Source organism: Liolophura sinensis, chromosome 6, assembly GCF_032854445.1.
Source record: "Liolophura sinensis isolate JHLJ2023 chromosome 6, CUHK_Ljap_v2, whole genome shotgun sequence".
Taxonomy (NCBI): domain Eukaryota; kingdom Metazoa; phylum Mollusca; class Polyplacophora; order Chitonida; family Chitonidae; genus Liolophura; species Liolophura sinensis.
The window spans coordinates 75292854-75312976 of NC_088300.1; the positions used below are offsets into that span (position 1 = coordinate 75292854).

Below are 20123 nucleotides of genomic sequence, written 5' to 3' on the forward strand. Positions count from 1 at the left end.
AATCGCTGTGTATGAAATGGTTATCATGATTGTAAGTGCACAACGTTTCTTTTTGGTTGACGCTGTTGACCTAATCGCTGTGTATGAAATGGTTATCATGATTGTAAGTGCACAACGTTTCATTTTGGTTGACGCCGTTGACCTAATCGCTGTGTATGAAATGGTTATCATGATTGTAAGTGCACAACGTTTCATTTTGGTTGACGCCATTGACCTAATCGCTGTGTATGAAATGGTTATCATGATTGTAAGTGCACAGTGTTTCTTTTTGGTTGACGCCGTTGACCTAATCGCTGTGTATGAAATGGTTATCATGATTGTAAGTGCACAACGTTTCATTTTTTGGTTGACGTCGTTGACCTAATCGCTGTGTATGAAATGGTTATCATGATTGTAAGTGCACAACGTTTCTTTTTGGTTGACGCCATTGACCTAATCGCTGTGTATGAAATGGTTATCATGATTGTAAGTGTACAACGCTTCATGTTGGTTGACGTCGTTGACCTAATCGCTGTGTAGGAAATGGCTATCATGATTGTAAGTGCACAACGTTTCTTTTTGGTTGGCGCCGTTGACCTAATCGCTGTGTATGAAATGGTTATCATGATTGTAAGTGCACAACGTTTCATTTTGGTTGACGCCATTGACCTAATCGCTGTGTATGAAATGGTTATCATGATTGTAAGTGCACAGTGTTTCTTTTTGGTTGATGCCGTTGACCTAATCGCTGTGTATGAAATGGTTATCATGATTGTAAGTGCACAACGTTTCTTTTTGGTTGACGCTGTTGACCTAATCGCTGTGTATGAAATGGTTATCATGATTGTAAGTGCACAACGTTTAATTTTGGTTGACGCCGTTGCATTAATGGCTGTGCCTGAAATGGCTATCATAACTGTAAGTGCACAACGTTTCCTTTCGATGGACGCCGATGCCTTAATGGCTGTGCATGAAACGGCTATCATGATTGTAAGTGCACAACGTTTCATTTTGGTTGACGCCGTTACCTTAATGGCTGTGCATGAAACGGCTATCATGACTGTAAGTGCACAACCTTTTTTATTTTGGTTGACGCCGTTGCCTTAATGGCTGTGTATGAAATGGATATCATGACTGTAAACGCACAACGTTTCCTTTCGGTTGATGCCGTTACCTTAATGGCTGTGTATGAAATGGATATCATGACTAGCGTTTTGCGATACGAGTGTGTTTAGTCAAATAAAAAAGCGCTGAGTTTTTATGTTTTGGGGGAGGCATTTTTTTTTGGGGGGGGGGGGTGATTTCTCTCTTTATTCTTGGTTTGTTAGCATAAACTGCAATTGCCTATTGGTCCACACTTTTGTTCCACCCTGTATATACCTATAAGTGTGACTCCAAGAAAAGACACTGCACCAAGGAGTCTTGCACAACTTGAATATGTTGTGTGTATGGTCGAACTTGTACCAGGCTTTTGCTAAATTTTTGCAAAAGATCCTATAATATCCTATAAATAACACGTGATATAAATTTCCCATTTTTACAAGAGTTGAGTTACTGATGTCTATATCCCATCTGCAAAACCTTACAGACGAGATGGTAGCCTCTCTTAATCTGAAATGACACTGTTTGTTGTCTTGTAAAAGAAAAAAAGTTACATCCGTTTCTGAAAAAATAAAATCACTGTTTCAAAATTAATGCGCTTGTACTTTCTTTCCAAGTCTGACAACAGTAACAAAAAACACTTCCTCGGCGCAGTAGAGCTAATGGGTTTCTTTGTCCGCCTTCAAACTTCCTTTATCTTTAATATGACGAGGGCTTTTTCAATACATGTTCTCAGTACTTAACAGTGAATGGAAAAGCTTTCTCCAGCATCCGATATCGTTTCTGTTATATACTCTATTATAACGTGGGACTACATCAGCCTACTCGAGAATGATGCAGAATTACACTGTGGTTTTTGATATGTACCAGACATAAAAGACAATTTACACATCACACAAACATGAGGTTATGTTAGCAAATCGTTACCTAGATTAACATATGTATAGATAGCGACTGACATCGCACGTTAACCACTGGTGGTCACGGAACACCTTTAGGCCATGATTGTCCATCCAGGATGGTGTAAGCCTCCCTAGACATTCGCATGTGTGAGCCGCGCACGTCATACCAGTCTGAGACACGACTGAAAAGCTGCAGTTAAAAGTGCTTGAAATCTCCTTAGACAGTCAGGCAATGGGCGATTTGCGGCGCAGGGTGACAGGGATTCTATACTGACCGAGTTCCGCAGAGTATTGTGTCAGGATGCGACCAGAAACATTAGACAAGAGGTGATGAGCACCAATTTGGAGGTAGAGCAGGCTAACAGAGGCGTTATTACCAGTGCGATACCCACGGTGACGTCAATGCACTTTATTCTCTGTGGTTAACGTAAGTAATGCTCGCCGGTTGAGATATAATCCCGTCCGCAAGGGACAGTCTAACACGACACTTGTCCCTTAGGGGCTCACCCGGTTATTCCTGGAGTAAGGAAACTGTCTTTCTTGGCCCAGTCCGGACAGGGACATCTATGCGTACAGAGCAGGGGTAGACGAGCGCCATGACGGCAGCACATCCAATAAGCCATTTACCGCACATTATTCATCCCATTAAGTGCAATGTCATGTAGAGAGGGTTGGTGAGTTGCGCTCTGGGCCCCCGGTGCGCACTCAGGGGGTAGGTTAGCGTGGAGAGAAGCCGACGCCAGTTTACGCTCTTACGTGCCACACGTGAATTAAAACAGCATGGATTAGACCCATGGAATGCCATATCTGGATAGGTAAAATGACTTCCTACACCATTTACCACCATTCACTAATAAAGGCGAGAAATGACGCCATTTGCGGAAGCCTTGTGCAATACATGATCCCAACTCCATCACTAAAATGTTAACACAACTTAATATACATAAAGAATCCCTAATGAGAACGAAGGCTGAAACTGCAGAATATGACAGTGTAGAAAATGATTAGTTTGTTTTTGTTCTACATGTATCTCTTCCCCACACCTGAACATTTTTTTTTAACTATACAACTTCACTTATATACACATACACAGGCATATATACATACATATACTAGTCCATTCCAAGTATATCGAGGACAAAAATCAGTCTGTCCGACGTGTCAGGTGTTATAGGCCGGATCATCCAGGACAACGTTACCTGTTATTCTCACCAGATTGATTCGTCAAGGAGGCACGACAGTGGACTTAATAATGGAAGACATGGGATAAAACATTCAGTAGGTTCAGTAGTTGTATAAATTCTATAAGTTGTATATAAGGCGGTTTCATTTTTATCCCTTGCATTTTTACATTGTTGAGGTATGCGTATTATGGAGTGCAGTACCATTGACTATGGAATCGTAACAGATGAGTGACTTAATACCAAATCGCCTATATATGGACATAAGAGTCTGGGTGAGGAATTCCAAAATAAACTCAGCATCTGAGTTCATTATATCCCATGGGTATACTAATTCCTTCGAAAAAACCTGTTTCTCCCGTGTATGCGCCTTACCCTGATTATGCTTGATCAAGCGTAACGACCGCAGTCAGCAATCTCTCAACTTTGAAATAAACTAGAACTACATGCAGTTTCACGATTTTCCAGAATTATTTACACACCGTACTTGTCTTCTCTTTCGGTACTGATCAGATTTAGCCTGAATGATATATGTATATAAAACTTGTTATGTTCAGTGTCTTTGCTGGAGACGTTCATATCACGTACGTTGCACCAGTGACAAAGCCTAACTCCTAGTATAGCATATATATATATATATATATATATATATATATATATATATATTGATTTATTTAATTGGTGTTTTACGCCGTACTCAAGAATATTTCACTTATACGACGGCGGTCAGCATTATAGTGGGTGGAAACCGGGCACAGCCCTGGGGAAACCCACGAGCATCCGCACGTTGCTGACAGACTTTCCCACGTATGGCCGGAGAGGAAGCCAGCATGAGCTGGACTCGAAATAACCGCGACCGTATTGGCGAGAGGCTCCTGGGTCATTGATTGTTCTGATGTGGAGAATAGGAAGGCAACATTCTCAAATTTGGAATATATATATATGCAAATACTTACATACATACACACATGTAACAGAGAAGTACTGTTGGATAACACTCAGGCTGGAAAAGACAATCTGCGAAAAATAGAAAAAACAAATCAACCTGACACTAATGCATCGATTTTTTTTTCAGGAATTAAAAAAAAAAGAAAGAAAAAAGGGCAACATACACGAAATGAAGTCATCGTCATGAGACACAACACCGAAAACTGCACCTTGAATACATCAACTTTTTTGTTTAACCTTTGTTGAACACAAATGAACGCGTTCAAAGACTTGAAGTCTAGTGTGGTCTGCTGGGGGCCGATGAAACAGTCTTTTCTTTTCTGCTCTAGATCATGTCACGCCACCGACGCCCAATAATTCAAATATGATCCATAAACGTATACATATACGATGCAATTCAAGTATTTAAATAACCAACCGACTGGAAATCCAGACCAACTGACAGCAGTATTGTGGCAGCGCCTTTGATTGTTGTATGAAATCTCGTCTGTGTTTTTTCTTGAATAACTGACTGATCCCAAGATGCTAGCAACGTCCTAGATTGTTGTATCAAATTTCACACCTCCTTGGTCATTATAGAGGCTGACTTACACGAAATTGCCGCGGCATGCTAGCAGCGTCTTAGATTGTTGTACGGAATGTCGCCTCTCATTGGCTAGATCTGTACCTTGTCAGGTTGACCCTTCTCCTGAGGGAAAATTTCCGACATACGCTGCATGCGTCCATGTACCAAGCTATAAAACGCAATTTTACCCCATTTAGTAACAAACTGCGAATCAGATGATTGCGGCTCACGCAGTCACACCGTTGTCATCTTACAATTGATGGTGTATGTACACTTTACCAAGTGATCACTAAAGACTGGAAAAGATCGATGGGAAAAACAATCGCAGGTAATTGTGCGCCTATAATGTACGATCAATCTTGACGAACGACGATCACTCACATGATAGATCAAGAGGTGGCACCACCAATCAACCTTGGGACTACCTGACCCGCTGGTGGCACGATCTTGCGCACGATCATGCGCGACTGGTGGCACGATCATGCGCGATTGGTGGCACGATCATGCGCGACTGGTGCTGCGATCACGCGGGACTGATGGTACGATAATGTAAGCCCTGTCTGCGACCTCTTACGATTTGGAATAACATGTTTTGAAGATGACCATTAATTTTGCAGCGACAGATTTTGGTCTTATGATCACCCAGGACAACAGCGACCATTTGCGTGATATTTATACGCTTTTCTGGTTGGTCATACTTGTGCCAAATGGTCACCAATCCTACAACCCAGAAATCATACGATCCGGTGTGAATGAAGCTTTAGGGAGATTGTTACGCTCTGCAAAACGGCCACTGCTTATTTATCTCCAACACCCCACGAATTGTGTGAGCGGACAATCTATAAATTACAATTCCATGACTGGGGATTGAACCCGAAACTTCATGTTCATTGTGATTGGCGTCACGAGCCCTACCATGCACCTACCCACGTCTCGCTCCTAATAAAAGTTGATATACGTTGTGCCCGCTACTTTTAAAATATAATATAAAATTATCCACAAGCAGGATAAATGTAGCTTCTTTTTCATAACATCAGCTCCTGCAATACAAGTTCCTTCTACCTACTTCATGAAAAAGAACCAAGCTCTGGTGGAAACATAGATTCACAGAAATGTTTTATTTCATAAGATTGACTAAATTGACTTTACGACGATTCTATAAAATAGTATGTTGTTATTTTGTCACTAAAATGGTTCACAAAAAGTGATAAAATATATATATGTATATATATATTCATTTATGTATACGTGAATAATTGTATATGTACCCAGGGGTTAAACCCTACAAGATGGACAACAAACCTGTGGAATACAGAGACTCTACATACTAACAGCTAAACATCATACAATAACAAACTATGCAGCCTGGCATGAAGAAGTAACACTGGCCATGCTTCTTTGTACAACACACTGTCATTAACACGCCACATTTACCCAAATATAACACCACATAGATCAGCAATGACAAAACAATATACCCGCCTTTCAAAATACCACTCTGACAAACACAAATGACAAATGCTAATCAGAAATCGTCAGGCATCATCTTGCCTGAGCTGCTCAGCTTGCACCATTGATGACTTAAACTACGCACATTTATAGGAAAAAAACTTTCTCAATTTTGATTCCATATGAGTGACATAAGTACTGGCTTTTTTAACATACAGATGCTTACATCACCAAATGCTGAGTCTGGCAGGGCTGAGAAAAATACTGGTATTAACAAAATATAGATTTGGTGTTTTGTGCAAACAGGGACTTTGTGTTCATGAAAAGTAAGAATTTCGCTGAAGCAAGTTGTCTGGGAGGGTAAGCCTGCTAATCTGGCCCATTCACCATGGGTCCACAACACTCTGTTGGGATGTACTGATACAGTCTGGGAGGAGCTACCTGCAGCAGACTTTCCCTGTTAACAGAGAATCACCTGTGGGTCAGTATGTCTGTTATAACAATATTATCAGGGGCCAAAACTGCTACCAGATATATATACACAATTCTTTCCATGAATATATACACATACAATCTGCCTTCGCTAACTACGTGCCCTGATTTCACGAAAAGAGACACAAACACTACAGCACTACTTCAACCATATATACATATGCATTTAAACACTTGTGTTCACAGGATAGATCAAAAATAGCACTCATACAAGACCAACTGGAAAGAAGATAGACTAAAACTGAAATTGAAACTAAATGACCAAAAAAAAAGACAAGTGTCACTTATTATCTGTGGAATGGTGTAAATCTAGAAGGCTTACCGTAATACAGCGGTGAGATATTAATATTGCCAGATGAACTTTGAAATAGGACAGTTCTTCTATGTTTATGGAAAAGAAATTCGTACTTTAATAACACTAATGAAACCTGAAAAAAATATCTCCTCATTTTCTGGTGAAAATACATTCATTTTCATAATTTAAAATTGTTTTTACACAAATAAGAGATATCTCATTTATTCCCCTTATACCAGTAAAATAATCTTAAAATTTATTTCATTGCACATGTTATAGGGAAAAAGACACAGCAAACATACAGAATGCCTAGCAATTCATACTTAATAGTTTAATACAGCAGATTGGTACTGTTCTTTAAAGAAAACCTTGTCCATGTTCTTGTCAACAAACTTGTGTGAAATGTGAACATAATAGGTGCATATCTTTAGGTGGCATCACAAATCAGACAAAAAGTTAAAGATGTAGAATCTTTCAGCTAAAAGGCCATCTCCCAGAGCCCAGCACCTTCTGGGCCAAAGAAAAGTTAATACTGTGCTTTATTTCTGTATATTACAAGTCCCATCTACATGTAGGATGACTATATGCTCAGTGTGTTTAAATCATTGAAAAGAGCATAAAAAAAAATCATACCGATTGTATACAACAAGGAAATATGTGCTAGCCAATTCAACAAAATGTAAGCCACACTTAACAAAATGTAACCCACGTTTAAGCTACGTTGAACAAATTGTAACTACTTTGTACACTACATTCAATAACATGTATCTAGTGTGTAAGCTACTTTCAATAAATGTATGTGATACATATGCTACATTCACCAAAATGTAACTGATGTACAACTTACATTCACCAAAATGTCACTGATGTATAAGCCACACTCAACGAAATGTAACTGATGCATTTGCTACATTCACCAAAATGTAACTGATGTACAAGCCACACTCAAGAAAATGTAACTGATGTACAAGCTACACTCAAGAAAATGTAACTGATGTATAAGCTATACTCAACAAAATGTAACTGACTCATAAGCCACACTCAACACAATGTAGCTCATGTATAAGCTACACTCAACAAAATGTAACTGATGTATAAGCAACAGGCACAAGGGTTTGCACATTCACTGTGGTCGTAAGTGTAAGAAATATTGATAAATGGATGAAACTAAAAGAGTCTGAGGTATTTGTAACAGAGATCTTTGCTGATGAAAAACGAAACATACTGGAAAGATTGGACATTATTCCGTGGTAACATGTGTTAAATAACACAACGGTGACATGCCTGAGGCACTCTGACAATAACAGGGGTGTCTCCTGCAATAGCTATGCTGATCATCTTGTGTAAGTCTCACTGATACATACAAGGACTTCTTCACCAAATCTTCCCAGTACATGCCACTACATACAGCCAGGAGAATGAGGCCAAACTGAACTAAAGAAAAGTGCTATCTTCTAATGAATGGTGACTGCCTACCTTCATACATGTACATGTACATGAGACCGAAGCTACTCTTGATAGAATACCTGAAACTCATCCATACCTTATAACACCTGGCATCTTGCATAGTTCTTAAACAGACTCCAGAAAATTTTGATGCTGCAAAAATTTCACATTGGTCTTTTGATGATTATACAGCACTCCTACCACAAAACTAACAAAACCACCAAAATATTTTGAAGACTAGCATTAAGATCTTGATGGAACTTTCTCTAATAATACTTGTTTTGATGATGAAAACAAGATGAGAAAATAGATTCACTAGAGGAAAAGATGAGGTGATAGCTTTCAATGTTTCTCATGGACAGCATTTCCCCTGTATCTCAAATATGACTTACTTTATGATTTAAGAGGTAGATCAAAATGTCACAAAACTGTAAATGGGATTTACACAAGTTTTCAAAAGGTTAAAACGAAAAACAAAATTATATGTTTTCCGACTTAAAAATTTCATAAAGTACAAAAAAAGATACCCCAAATACATAATATTGTATACAATATTGGGGTTAGCTAATAATTCCTGCATTGCTGCTCAATCCACTCAATTTCAAAACCATTAAGTGTGATGTCATACTTAATGGACTATAGTATTACCAAGTTTCCAGCTAAAACACTGAAGAGGTCAAATCTTAAAACTTCATACAAAAGTCAATACATTGAAATACAACAAAGAAAAGACTCTAAACAGCAATGAATTTCCAAAGAATCCATTCACTTTGTATGTGAACAACAAAAAGCACTTTAAGATAGCATGGCCCCCAATAGCACCCCATAACCTTAAGAGAGGGATATATGTTAACACAAAGTCCTCACATCATTCAGTACTTGTATTAACACTGTGGCAAGGTCACGGACATCATTCACGTACAGCTGATGACACAGTCAGAACCCTGGTCTTTGCTGTCATGCAACCTCCACCAGCCAAGTTCTGCTACATTCACATCTAACATTCCAACTGAGAAGCCAGAAATTGCCTTGGTCTGTCTTGTCATAGTGTTGAGAGAAGCATGGAGTATGAGTCAAGGGGAGCAAACTCTGACAGGTCTTGAGGTAGAATCATATGGCCTGGGGATGAGGTGTAGCACAGTCACTGAACACAGAGCTAGACAAAAGCCTGTATACTAAAATAGTAGAGTCTTGCCCTGAGCAGGTTTGGAGGTGAAATCCTGACTGTAGTCCTAAGATGAAGTCTTGGATGGGGTTTATTGCAGGTAACATGGATTCTGGAGGGTATGGCTATCAACCACCTGTCAGACGAGGGCTTCACCTGAGTTCTCTCCCCTGATCACCTTGATCGCTGCCAGGAACGACACAGTTCACAGCTTCAGAGCATGCATCACTGTTCCTGTGCTTCCTCTTCTATTTTTGGTATGTCATAAATTTCAGCGAACAGAGGTTGAAGTTTTGTTCGATGCCACTGGGATTTGTACCAGTATAGCAGTTCACTGTGCTGGGTGCCTAATGTGCGTAGCTCTGGCAGTTTCATGAGGGTTGTGGCAAACAGGTGCTCCTCTGTGGAGTGGTTCCTGCTCACCTGCAATTTTAGGGCCTCTATCAACTTATCCTGAATCTTCTCCACAGCTTTGGTATCGCACAAACCCTGACGATCTAGAGAAAAAAACACCACCATAAACATTAGAAGATCTATAAAACCATGTCAAGTTTCAATCTGTCTTAAAACTTTTCATCTTTATACTATAAAATGACATTGTCAGAACTGATTTGTTTGACCATATTTGGAAGTTGCCATGATATAATTACTGCCAATATGATGTCAATCATCCTTTCATTCATTCATATTTGGAAGAAACTCTGTTTTCTTCTCTTCCTCAAATAGATGCCCACTTTGAGAAACTGGTGACTGGTACAAACTGAAACAATCTTATTCCATGTTCATCTGGAAAAAAGGTAACTTGCAAATAGAAAAACCCTTCTCAAATATAGCTATTCCTTATATTTGAAAACATGTTATTTATTTATTTGATTTGATTTATTTATTTTTACGCCGTACTCAAGAATATTTCACTTGTACGACGGTGGCCAGCATTATGGTGGGAGGAAACCGGGCACATTGAAAACATGTAAAATATTGTAGTTAATAATGTGCATGACAGCATCCAAAGAATACCCTTGAGCCAACAAAATCAATCAATGGACCACTGCATGCTCTCATTTGCGTACTATTCATGCACTGCTAAATTAATATCTGTACTTACCTGCCGTAGCTAACACGACACCTGTGAATAAGCCAATTTCTGTGTCGTTAAGGTTGAGCAAATTAAAACTTGTGGCTACATCAAACATGCTGGCAACAAAATCCGGCTGAAACATACAAAACTACAGGTCAGAAAAAGGATACTACCTCAGCTAAATTTCCCCAGATATATCAACAATTCTATCTTAGCTCCCATGCAGATATATCCCCTTGCAACTAGATGCAGATATCATCCCTTGTATGTACTACCCTTGCAACTAGATCCAGATATATCATCCCTTACATCTCACCAAATTAACTCCTCCTTGCACCCAGGCAGATTTATCATCACTTGCACTTAGGCAGATATATCATCACTTGCACTTCACCACATTAACTCCTCCTTGCACCCAGGCAGATACATGTATATTATCACTTGCACCTCACCACATTAACTCCTCCTTGCACCCATGCCGATATATCACTTGCACGTAGGCAGATACATGAACATCTCCCATTGCACCAGTCACATGTACCCTCAATACATCTATGCACGATAAAAGCCAATCCCAATTCAAATCAATTTCCTGCGCACCCCGCTCTAAATTCCATCATGTTGTGTTTAAAACCATAATTTGATCACCACATGTAAGAAAATAAACTGTGGTGATACGTGCCGACACGTTATAGGAAACCTTTTTTAGTACAGTAAAGCATACAAACTCACTGGTTTTTGTCACCGGCGTTCGGCCCATAAACTTGATTAAATTTGCTGGACAAGGCCTACATGTAAGTCTACTTCCATCTGTCACACTGCCATCAGATTTAAACTAACTATAGCCGCTATGCCAAGCCACAAATGCCAAACTAGAAAGTGACAACAAAAATATGAACAGGTACAAAAATAATGAAATGTGTCCAATTCTTTTTGGTTGCAAAGCCACTGGAGCACAACCCTGGTTCAACTTAAAGTGATACAACAACAGCACTGACAAAGACTTCATAGAATTCATCTGTCAAAACAACCATAAAGTGAGAAGGAAATCAATCAGATGACTACTGGTCTTCAGTACATTTTATGACAGCCTCCAGCCCTATTAACTGCCATACAAAGTTGTGATCTGGGATTTGGGGAATTTGACAATATACATGTGATTTCAAAAATTTTTGGCATCAGTTAAAGTAAGTGTGCACGGACTACATGTGTAAATTTTATTATATTTACAAGTACATATGTTTGTATGTACTTTCAAAATGTGTTGAAGCTAGCTCCCATCCTGGTTTCCCAGTTCTTTTGGCTGGGACATTCTTCCCTTCCTGCCCTCCTATAGCCTGACTGGGTGTCTATATGCAGATATATCCCCATGTGCACCCAGGTAAATATATCACCACTTTAACTTAATCAAATATCCCCCTAGTGCCTATGCAGATACAATGTATATCATCCCTTGCACCTAAGATCACCTACCACTTTAATGTTTTTTGGCAGATACATCCCCATTGCACCTATGCAGATGCATTAACCCTGGTAAATTACCCCCCTTATCATCTATCCGGATACAATTCATACCATCCTTTGCACCTATGGAGATATATCATCTGTTGCACCTATATATAACTAGATTTACCCCCTGACCACCCTAGTATCTATGCAGATTTATCCCCGTTTACACTTAATTTTATAACTCTAACCTTTTCTGTAAATCAGACTTTTTGCTACACACACATATGCAGAATTAGCTCACTGAAGCGGTAAAGAGGAATAAGTTCACCATTACGTTGGCACTGAGAGAACACACAGACATTCTTGCATAGTCTTCTTAAAGCTGCATTCTCCAACTTTTTCTCCTTGTTCCAACAAAATATACTTCCTCATATGCTGATAATCTTTCCATCTGGACAGATACACTGACACTTTTGTCTGGAGCAGAGCTAAACACTCACATTCTATGGTCTGTAATGAAGCTGTCTTACAAGACAACCCATAAGACAACTCACCAACTGACAAAAATCCCATAAACTTATAAACACACCTATGATAATGATTAACTGACCTCCAGGAAGTTGCCAGTCTTGAAAAATTACCTACACATAATTCTCTATCATACAAGCATCAACTTTACTCGCGAGACTTTTAAAACTGAGCAGATTACTGATATCTCATCCTCGTGGATGATAATGCCATTCCTGTAGACGTACACGATCTTCACTGTTTGGGCTTTAACAGAGAACTCAATGTTTGGAGACTTTTAAAACTGAGCAGATTACTGATATCTCATCCTTGTGGATGATAATGCCATTCCTGTAGACCTACATGATCTTTACTGTTTGGGCTTTAACAGAGAACTCAATGTTTGGAGACTTTTAAAACTGAGCAGATTACTGATATCTCATCCTCGTGGATGATAATGCCATTCCTGTAGACCTATACATTCTTTATTGTATTGCTTTAACAGAAAATTCACTATCTGGAGAGACTTACTGAGTAGACTATTGATAATTCGTCCTTGTGGATCATATTGCCATTTTCAAACGTCACCATACTGTCTTCTTTGCTAAACATACGGGACATTCGAGTGAGCCAGACCTCAAAGAAGCCTGCTTTGATCAGTATGAGCTGATCATCCTGAGATAAGTCGGGGAAACCTGCCAAACAAACATGAACAATAAACTCTGATAGACATTTGAACAATCCACATCTTCATGCATGATTACAGTGCAAACAGTTACAAATCAATCATTTCCCAGCTTCAAATTCCTGACAGATTCAATACCTTTGCCTGATAATAAATCTCTTGCCATTTAATTAAACACGTCAAATTAAGCTACAAGAAGACAGTTCCGTCCGGGAAGAATTCTTTGTTCTGCTACACTTATCTGGAAGCTTGACAACCTGTATTGTAGGTGTTATAAGCCAGGTAGATGTCCATACTTCTGTCACACTTACCTGGCACTCTTTTGGCAAACTCAACCACAGTCTGTATTGTGGGTGTGATGAGTGTGGAAAGGTTTTGCCACATTAGCAGTCGCTGAGTGTCCAGAGCCTCTGGGGTCAGGGTTTCTGAGAACGAGGTGTCAGAGACCTGAAGCTGAAATAGAACCAATCAATCAGCCGAGCTACTACAAGTAACATATCAATGAAATTACAAATTCAGTTTCCCTTTCATATTGCAAAGTTTTGATTAATTTTTTTTTGTTGATTGCAAGAATAATGCATTTATTTATTGATTGATTGATTGGTGTTTTATGTTGTACCCAAGAATATTTCACTTATACAACGGCAGCCAGCATTATGGTGGGAGGAAACCAGGCAGAACCCAGGGGAAGCCCGCTAACATCCGCAAGATAGGGAAGCCAGCATGAGCTGGCCAAGCTACCTTCTACCTTCTACCAAGCTAAATTCTGAGTTTCGGTGGCAATTGGTATTTTTGTTCTGTGAAGTGGGTAAACATAAAATTAATCACTTTATTAGAACAATGTTTCTCTCGATTTGAGTAAAATTGCGTTTCCATAGTTCGCGTTCGTTGTTGTTGTTAAGGGTACATTTTGCAATAGTTCAGGTTTGCGTCTCTCGTTAATTCTGGAGCGTAGCTGACCTAAAGTTAATTCCTCTTTGTCGGAAGACTCTTCTATGTCACTGCTAACATCTGAAACCGAAATATCCGAATCGAAATCCTCTTAAATGTCATCATTCATAAAGCCTTCAAAATCATTGTCTGTACTTGAGTCCGCCATTTCCGCAAATGCCTCAAAGAAAATCTTTTCCACATTTTTTCATGCCTTTTTATCGCTTGCAACCAATGAAAATCGGGTGACTTCCATAGGGTCTAATAAGGCAGTATTTGATTGGTTCAGCTCCCTAAAAATCCCTATTTCCGTGCAAAAATAGACCAGTCAGAGACAGTGAAATGAGGTGCTGTCAAATGTGCGGCTTGAGCCGCTCGCGAGGACCAAGGGGTATGGGTAGACTACAGCTTAAGCCGCTCCCGGGAGTGAATGAGTTAACAGCTAATGAACTGACATCTCATAACCCAGGGATCTGTGATATTTTAATGCAAGAATCATACATTTATTTATTGATTGATTGATTGATTTGTCTGACTGGTGTTTTACATTGTACTCAAGAATATTTCACTTATACCACGGTGGCCACCATTATGGTGGGAGGAACCCAGGCTGAATCTGGGGGAATCCTAAGACCATCCACAGGTTGATACCAGACCTTCCTATGTGCAATCAGAGAGGACGCAAACATGAGCTGGTGACGAACAGTGACTGCGTAAGTGAGAGGCTCCTGGGTCACTGTGCCGCGCTGGCACAGCAACCACCTCAGTCACGGGGCCCCCCAAGAATCATGTACCAGCACTCAGTTGAATGGGCATCTACATCTACTTAGTTATAATGCCATAATGAAAAAAACAATACACAGCATCTTACAGTCTCTAGCAATAAATCTGAACATACATAACAAAAACAGGTTTCTAACACTGAAGACTCTAGAATATTTCACTTATTCCACAGCGTCCATCATTATGGTGTGAGGTAACAAGACTCTAAACCCACGACCATCCGAAGATTGCTGGAAGACCTTCTCACGTACGGCCGGATATGGAAGCCGGCATGAGCTGGTCTTGAACTCACAGCAACCACACAGGTGAGAGGCTCCTTGCTGGCATGCTAACCACGGTGGCCACGGAGGCCCCAATAATACTAACGTATTTGTACATAAGAATATGACTCACCAATGTGACCTGCGTCCTCTTTAGGGCTTTAATTTTATCTTCAGTCAAAGCACAGTTAGCATGGTGAGCCTGTGATATGTTGAGGATGACGTCGTAAATGGCTAACTGTTTGTTCTCTATTGCAGTCTGATCCATACTGGAGTCTGCTGAACCTACCCGCTTATCGTCTTGGCTTTTTGAGCGTTTGGGAACCCTGCCATACCGCACCGCTGAAAAACACAACACAAATTAATGAAATGAGACAAGTACGGTAGTTTACTTTATGATGATGCAGGTTTACGTGTACAAAGAAGATTTCTGTTGCGAGCTGAATTAAGGGAGACAATAGAAGCAGAGAGTTATCTCCCTTTACTATGACAAAGTTTTTGACTTCCTCCTTTCATTCAATGCACATTTAACGCAGCACACAAAATACAAACTCAATTTGCTGCTGATATACTTGGACTTTGGACAACTGCAATGAACCCTGTGCTAAGTCTGAACTTATACATATAGCACTGTTTTATACCAGTATTTCTGATACATGTAAACTTTTTGGACTAAATGTACTAGACCATATTACTAAGACTTAATCCTATAGCTGATATTTTACAAACAATAATTCATAAATACATCTGATGTGATACCAAAGCCAGTTTAAATCCTTCTGACATAAACCTGTTTTCACAACTGAGTATATATATCTGCACAAGTATATTTGTAAAACATTTATTACTGTACTCTGTATGTCAAATACACCTGATTTGAAAACCAACAAGAACACTGCCTCTTCTCATCTCACAATTCATGCAGCTGGTGACAACCTTGACTAAATTGGGAAAGTAAATAGTTGTCATAAAATGTGAACCTATATAAAATAAACCAGATGGTAAAATCCTATCCCCTGTGGTTTTTGTACAATGAGTGCTATATTTTTCTTTTTTAATCTGGTTTTTTTTGGACACACCAAATGAAATTGTTGTTCAATGGGCAGAATAAATCTTTTTTCCTTTGTCATCAGAAAGTACAAAAAATCAAACTTTACAATCACTTCATTTGTGGAAAATATGAACTATCAAAACAATTGTTCCTGTTGAATACACAGTACCATTATTATAATCGGAAAGTCTTGAAAAATGGAAGAGTAAAGATATGACAAAATAAAAAGGTGGATTTTCAGTTTTCATTTCATTACATTTCTGGATTTTTTAGCGTTAGTTCAACCATAAAACACAATATAAAATCTCATATAATAAAAATGCCATGTACAATGTATACTGGTATGCTGTTTATAGCCTGTGTGCTAATTTGTATGCCATACTGTCATCTAAATCTTGAAAATGTGACCAAATTTTACCACTTGTGTTTTACCAAGTGTACACCTGATATTACACCTGATATTCACTTTCCTTACTGTGACATTTCATTATCACTCAACCCATCACACTTGCAGGTAATTTAAGGACTTCTCCTAAACAACCTACACTTACACATGCAAATAGTGCATGACCTTCATGTGACATTCAAGACAGTCTGTCAACCAATGGTTTGTGATACTACATTTACATCAAAAAAGGTATTGTAAACAGTCCTATACAGATTTTTTTCAGAGTGTTTCTTAAGAGCAATGATACAACATTCACAGCCGTAGATTCTGTCACCCTTAAAGCTTATTACATAGATGGGTGTAACCCATGTATAGATGTATGTATCAGTGTTGACAGTTTACAAGTAAGCAGCAATGTTACTCACAGTCTCTGGACATCCCCACGGCCAAACATTTTTTAAAGCGACAGTACTGACATCTGTTTCTGTTGAGACGTATGACTAAGCACTTCCCATCACGTAAACAACGATACTCTATCTGCTTCTGTATACTTCTCCGAAAAAACCCCTGTAAAATAAATCATAAATACATCCATAAAACGTTATCATTCATGAAAACTCTTAGTAATGCTTCATTCAAAAATTTCTGTAATATTTTACACGTTTCAACATCAACGTTAGGTAAGAATTAGTATTAATCAAAAGATTCATGATCTGACTACAAGTACAGAATTAACATTATTCCAATATATTTAATAGATGATATTTGTCCACACAATGGGGTAAACTAGGCAGGTAATCTTACCTTACAACCCTCACAGGAAGTGACACCATAGTGATACCCCGAGGCTCTGTCACCACAAACTTTACATGGCACAAATGTCTGCTTAGGACTGTTAGAATCTGCTGCCTGGATATTATTATCTTCTGAAATATACAATTGAGAACAAATAAGTAATTACCATTCAGCAAAAAAAAAAAAAAAAAATCACTCAGACCATGGGCAATAATGAACAACAAGTATGTTTGATGGGGTACTGTGTGTATTGCAGATATCAGCTTAACAGCACACCCCTCATACATGTATTAAGGGAGGAAACTCTGATCAGCATAATACCAGCAGCTGCTCAGGTAACTAGATTACATGTACATGTAAGCTTAAGTGTAGCAGAGTGGGCGAAATGAATGCAGTGAAATAACTGTCCTAGAGAACTGCTGCAGAAGGAAAGGGAATTGTACACAGCTCAAACTGGACATAGCTGCCTCCGTGGCTCAGTTGGTTGGTGCTCTAGCTCAGCGCAATGACCCAAAAGCCTCTCACCAACGCAGTCGCTGTGAGTTCAAATCCAGCTCATGCTGGCTTCCTCTCCGTCCTTAAGTGGGAGGGTCTGTCAGCAGCCTATGGATGGTCATGGGTTTCCCCTGGGCTCTGCCAGGTTTCCTCCCACCATAATGCTGGTCGCCGTCGTATAAGTGAAATATTCTTGAGTACGGCTTAAACAAGGCCATGTCATCTGAAGCAAGCAAGGACTACGCCAGAAAGATTCACAATCAAGTTTTAGTTCAAGAATAAGATGAGTTACAAAATGCTAGTATTCCGATATGTGAGCCATTGCATAATTACTCCTTTCAAGTGTTAGAAACGAAACACTCTAAAGCAATTTTCCTAAAATCCAACATAATTATGTCATGAAAACCTAGCGGGCAAAATGTGCAGATTTATGTAGCAAAGACAAAATTTAATATTGTAGAAAAAGTAGACTACCATTTAAAGACTTTGAAGATCCACAGAAAGCTGATGCTATCTGTGGCTGGTTTGAATAACCTGAGTGACTATGTTTGCATCTCAGAAATGATTGCTTAATGCAAGCCAACCCTGCTAGATACATGCTGGCTGTTAGGGAACTCAGGTCACCATGGCAACCACACAATTCTTTGAATAATTGAAGAAGAATCATAGCGTTGAATATAACAGACAGAGCAAAAAGCTCACTAAATTCTCTTCCATTTGAATGATATTGGATTAGGCATTCATGAAAATATATCTGCCTTTTTTTGTAAGCTATTTCTGGTCTTATCTTGTGAGAGCAGTTAGAAAAAAAATGTTCTCCAGCATACAGATGACTTTCCCTTAGGGAATCTTATTAGTTGCTGAATTGTAACAATATCTGATCCAATATAAAGTAAAAGATAAAGGGGAAACAATACAGTAACAATTACTAACAAAAACTTGAGGTAGAAACTGACTGAAGAATACAACAATAAGATAGTTTGTCCTAAGGATGTGCAACTTTCTGCTTTCATAGTTCTTCTGTACCTCTTCTTCTTCTTCTGTCAAAATCAATAAATCAATACGATACACATCAATGTCATGTTACAATCCTGCTAATAATATCAATGTGTATATTACAAAAAGTAACTAACACTTAAAACCAATTCACAATAGTGAAATTTATACGCTGACAAAAACAGAATGCAACACAAAAAAATGTAAGCCCAGTAACTACCATCACTAGTCAAACACTCGCTGCTCACAGAGATCAATTTGTCATTTTAAGGGAAAAAAATATACCTTATCATGAAAAAAATCCAGCAATATACAAGGGTATTTTGGGGTTTGAGTTCCCCAGTGTTTCTGTATCAAATGATATTTTATATCCCCCCAGGCTGTATGCCAGATCTGTGCATAATAATTGGTGATAATACAGATGTTTTCTCTTGTACAAGAGGCCAGCAAATGGCAGTATTTTAAGGCGTTCTCTAGCAATGCATATGCCACAACACTGATAAATCAATTTCCCTCACTTCTTTAATTGACAGCTGGGATTGCTAGCGGGTCTTTCCTCTGTCAGAAAATATTGGGGTTGTTGATGACACACAGCACTTGAGGATGAAGCTGTCATAGTCTGGCTACTCCCTTTAAAATCAATTCTCTGAAGTACATGTATGTGGAAAAAACCTAAACCTCTGCGAACCAATTCTTCTGTAAACATCCACTGCAATCTACTTTTTACAATTGAACTTAGTTTACCAGCACTTGATATGTCCAAAAAACTGAAGCTGTCACATGAATATGTTTAAAATGAGGCTTAATGGGTATAAAAGTAGTCCATACCAGTTGTCATGTACAGTGTGCATGTAAAAGTATATATGACTTAACGCTTATGCAGGCCACAAACAATACCCACATACATGTATTACGATGCTTTACTTCACGGCAGTATTAAGTTTAATTTTGATGAGGACCCATAATTCTGTATTTGATCTGGTATCAAATTTCAGCCAAATATCCAGAAAGCGTCAAAAACTTGTACTGTAAGTGATTAATATAAGCAGAGCCCTGACATTTTCATGCTTGAGCTGCAATCATGTAAAATGAACAAAAAGCGTGCATTGGCGATGAAAGCTTGACACACTGGCCGGTTATGATTACAGACGGATGTTTACAACTGAAGCCTGTGCAGCTGACT

General features: G+C 38.9%; 1 protein-coding gene across 1 annotated transcript in view; it reads right to left on the minus strand.

The window, feature by feature from the left end:
• Window positions 1-5929: 5929 nt before the first annotated feature.
• LOC135466352 (ecdysone-induced protein 78C-like) overlaps window positions 5930-20123 on the minus strand; it is a 43567-nt gene continuing 29373 nt past the window's right edge. The window contains exons 3-9 of the mRNA XM_064743788.1: window positions 17459-17580; window positions 17080-17221; window positions 15349-15557; window positions 13554-13695; window positions 13089-13252; window positions 10629-10734; window positions 5930-10020 (exon numbers count right to left, since the gene is read on the minus strand). Of these exons, the coding sequence (XP_064599858.1) occupies window positions 9749-10020; window positions 10629-10734; window positions 13089-13252; window positions 13554-13695; window positions 15349-15557; window positions 17080-17221; window positions 17459-17580 (1157 nt within the window). The 3' untranslated portion in view covers window positions 5930-9748. The remainder of the gene's footprint in view (window positions 10021-10628; window positions 10735-13088; window positions 13253-13553; window positions 13696-15348; window positions 15558-17079; window positions 17222-17458; window positions 17581-20123) is intronic.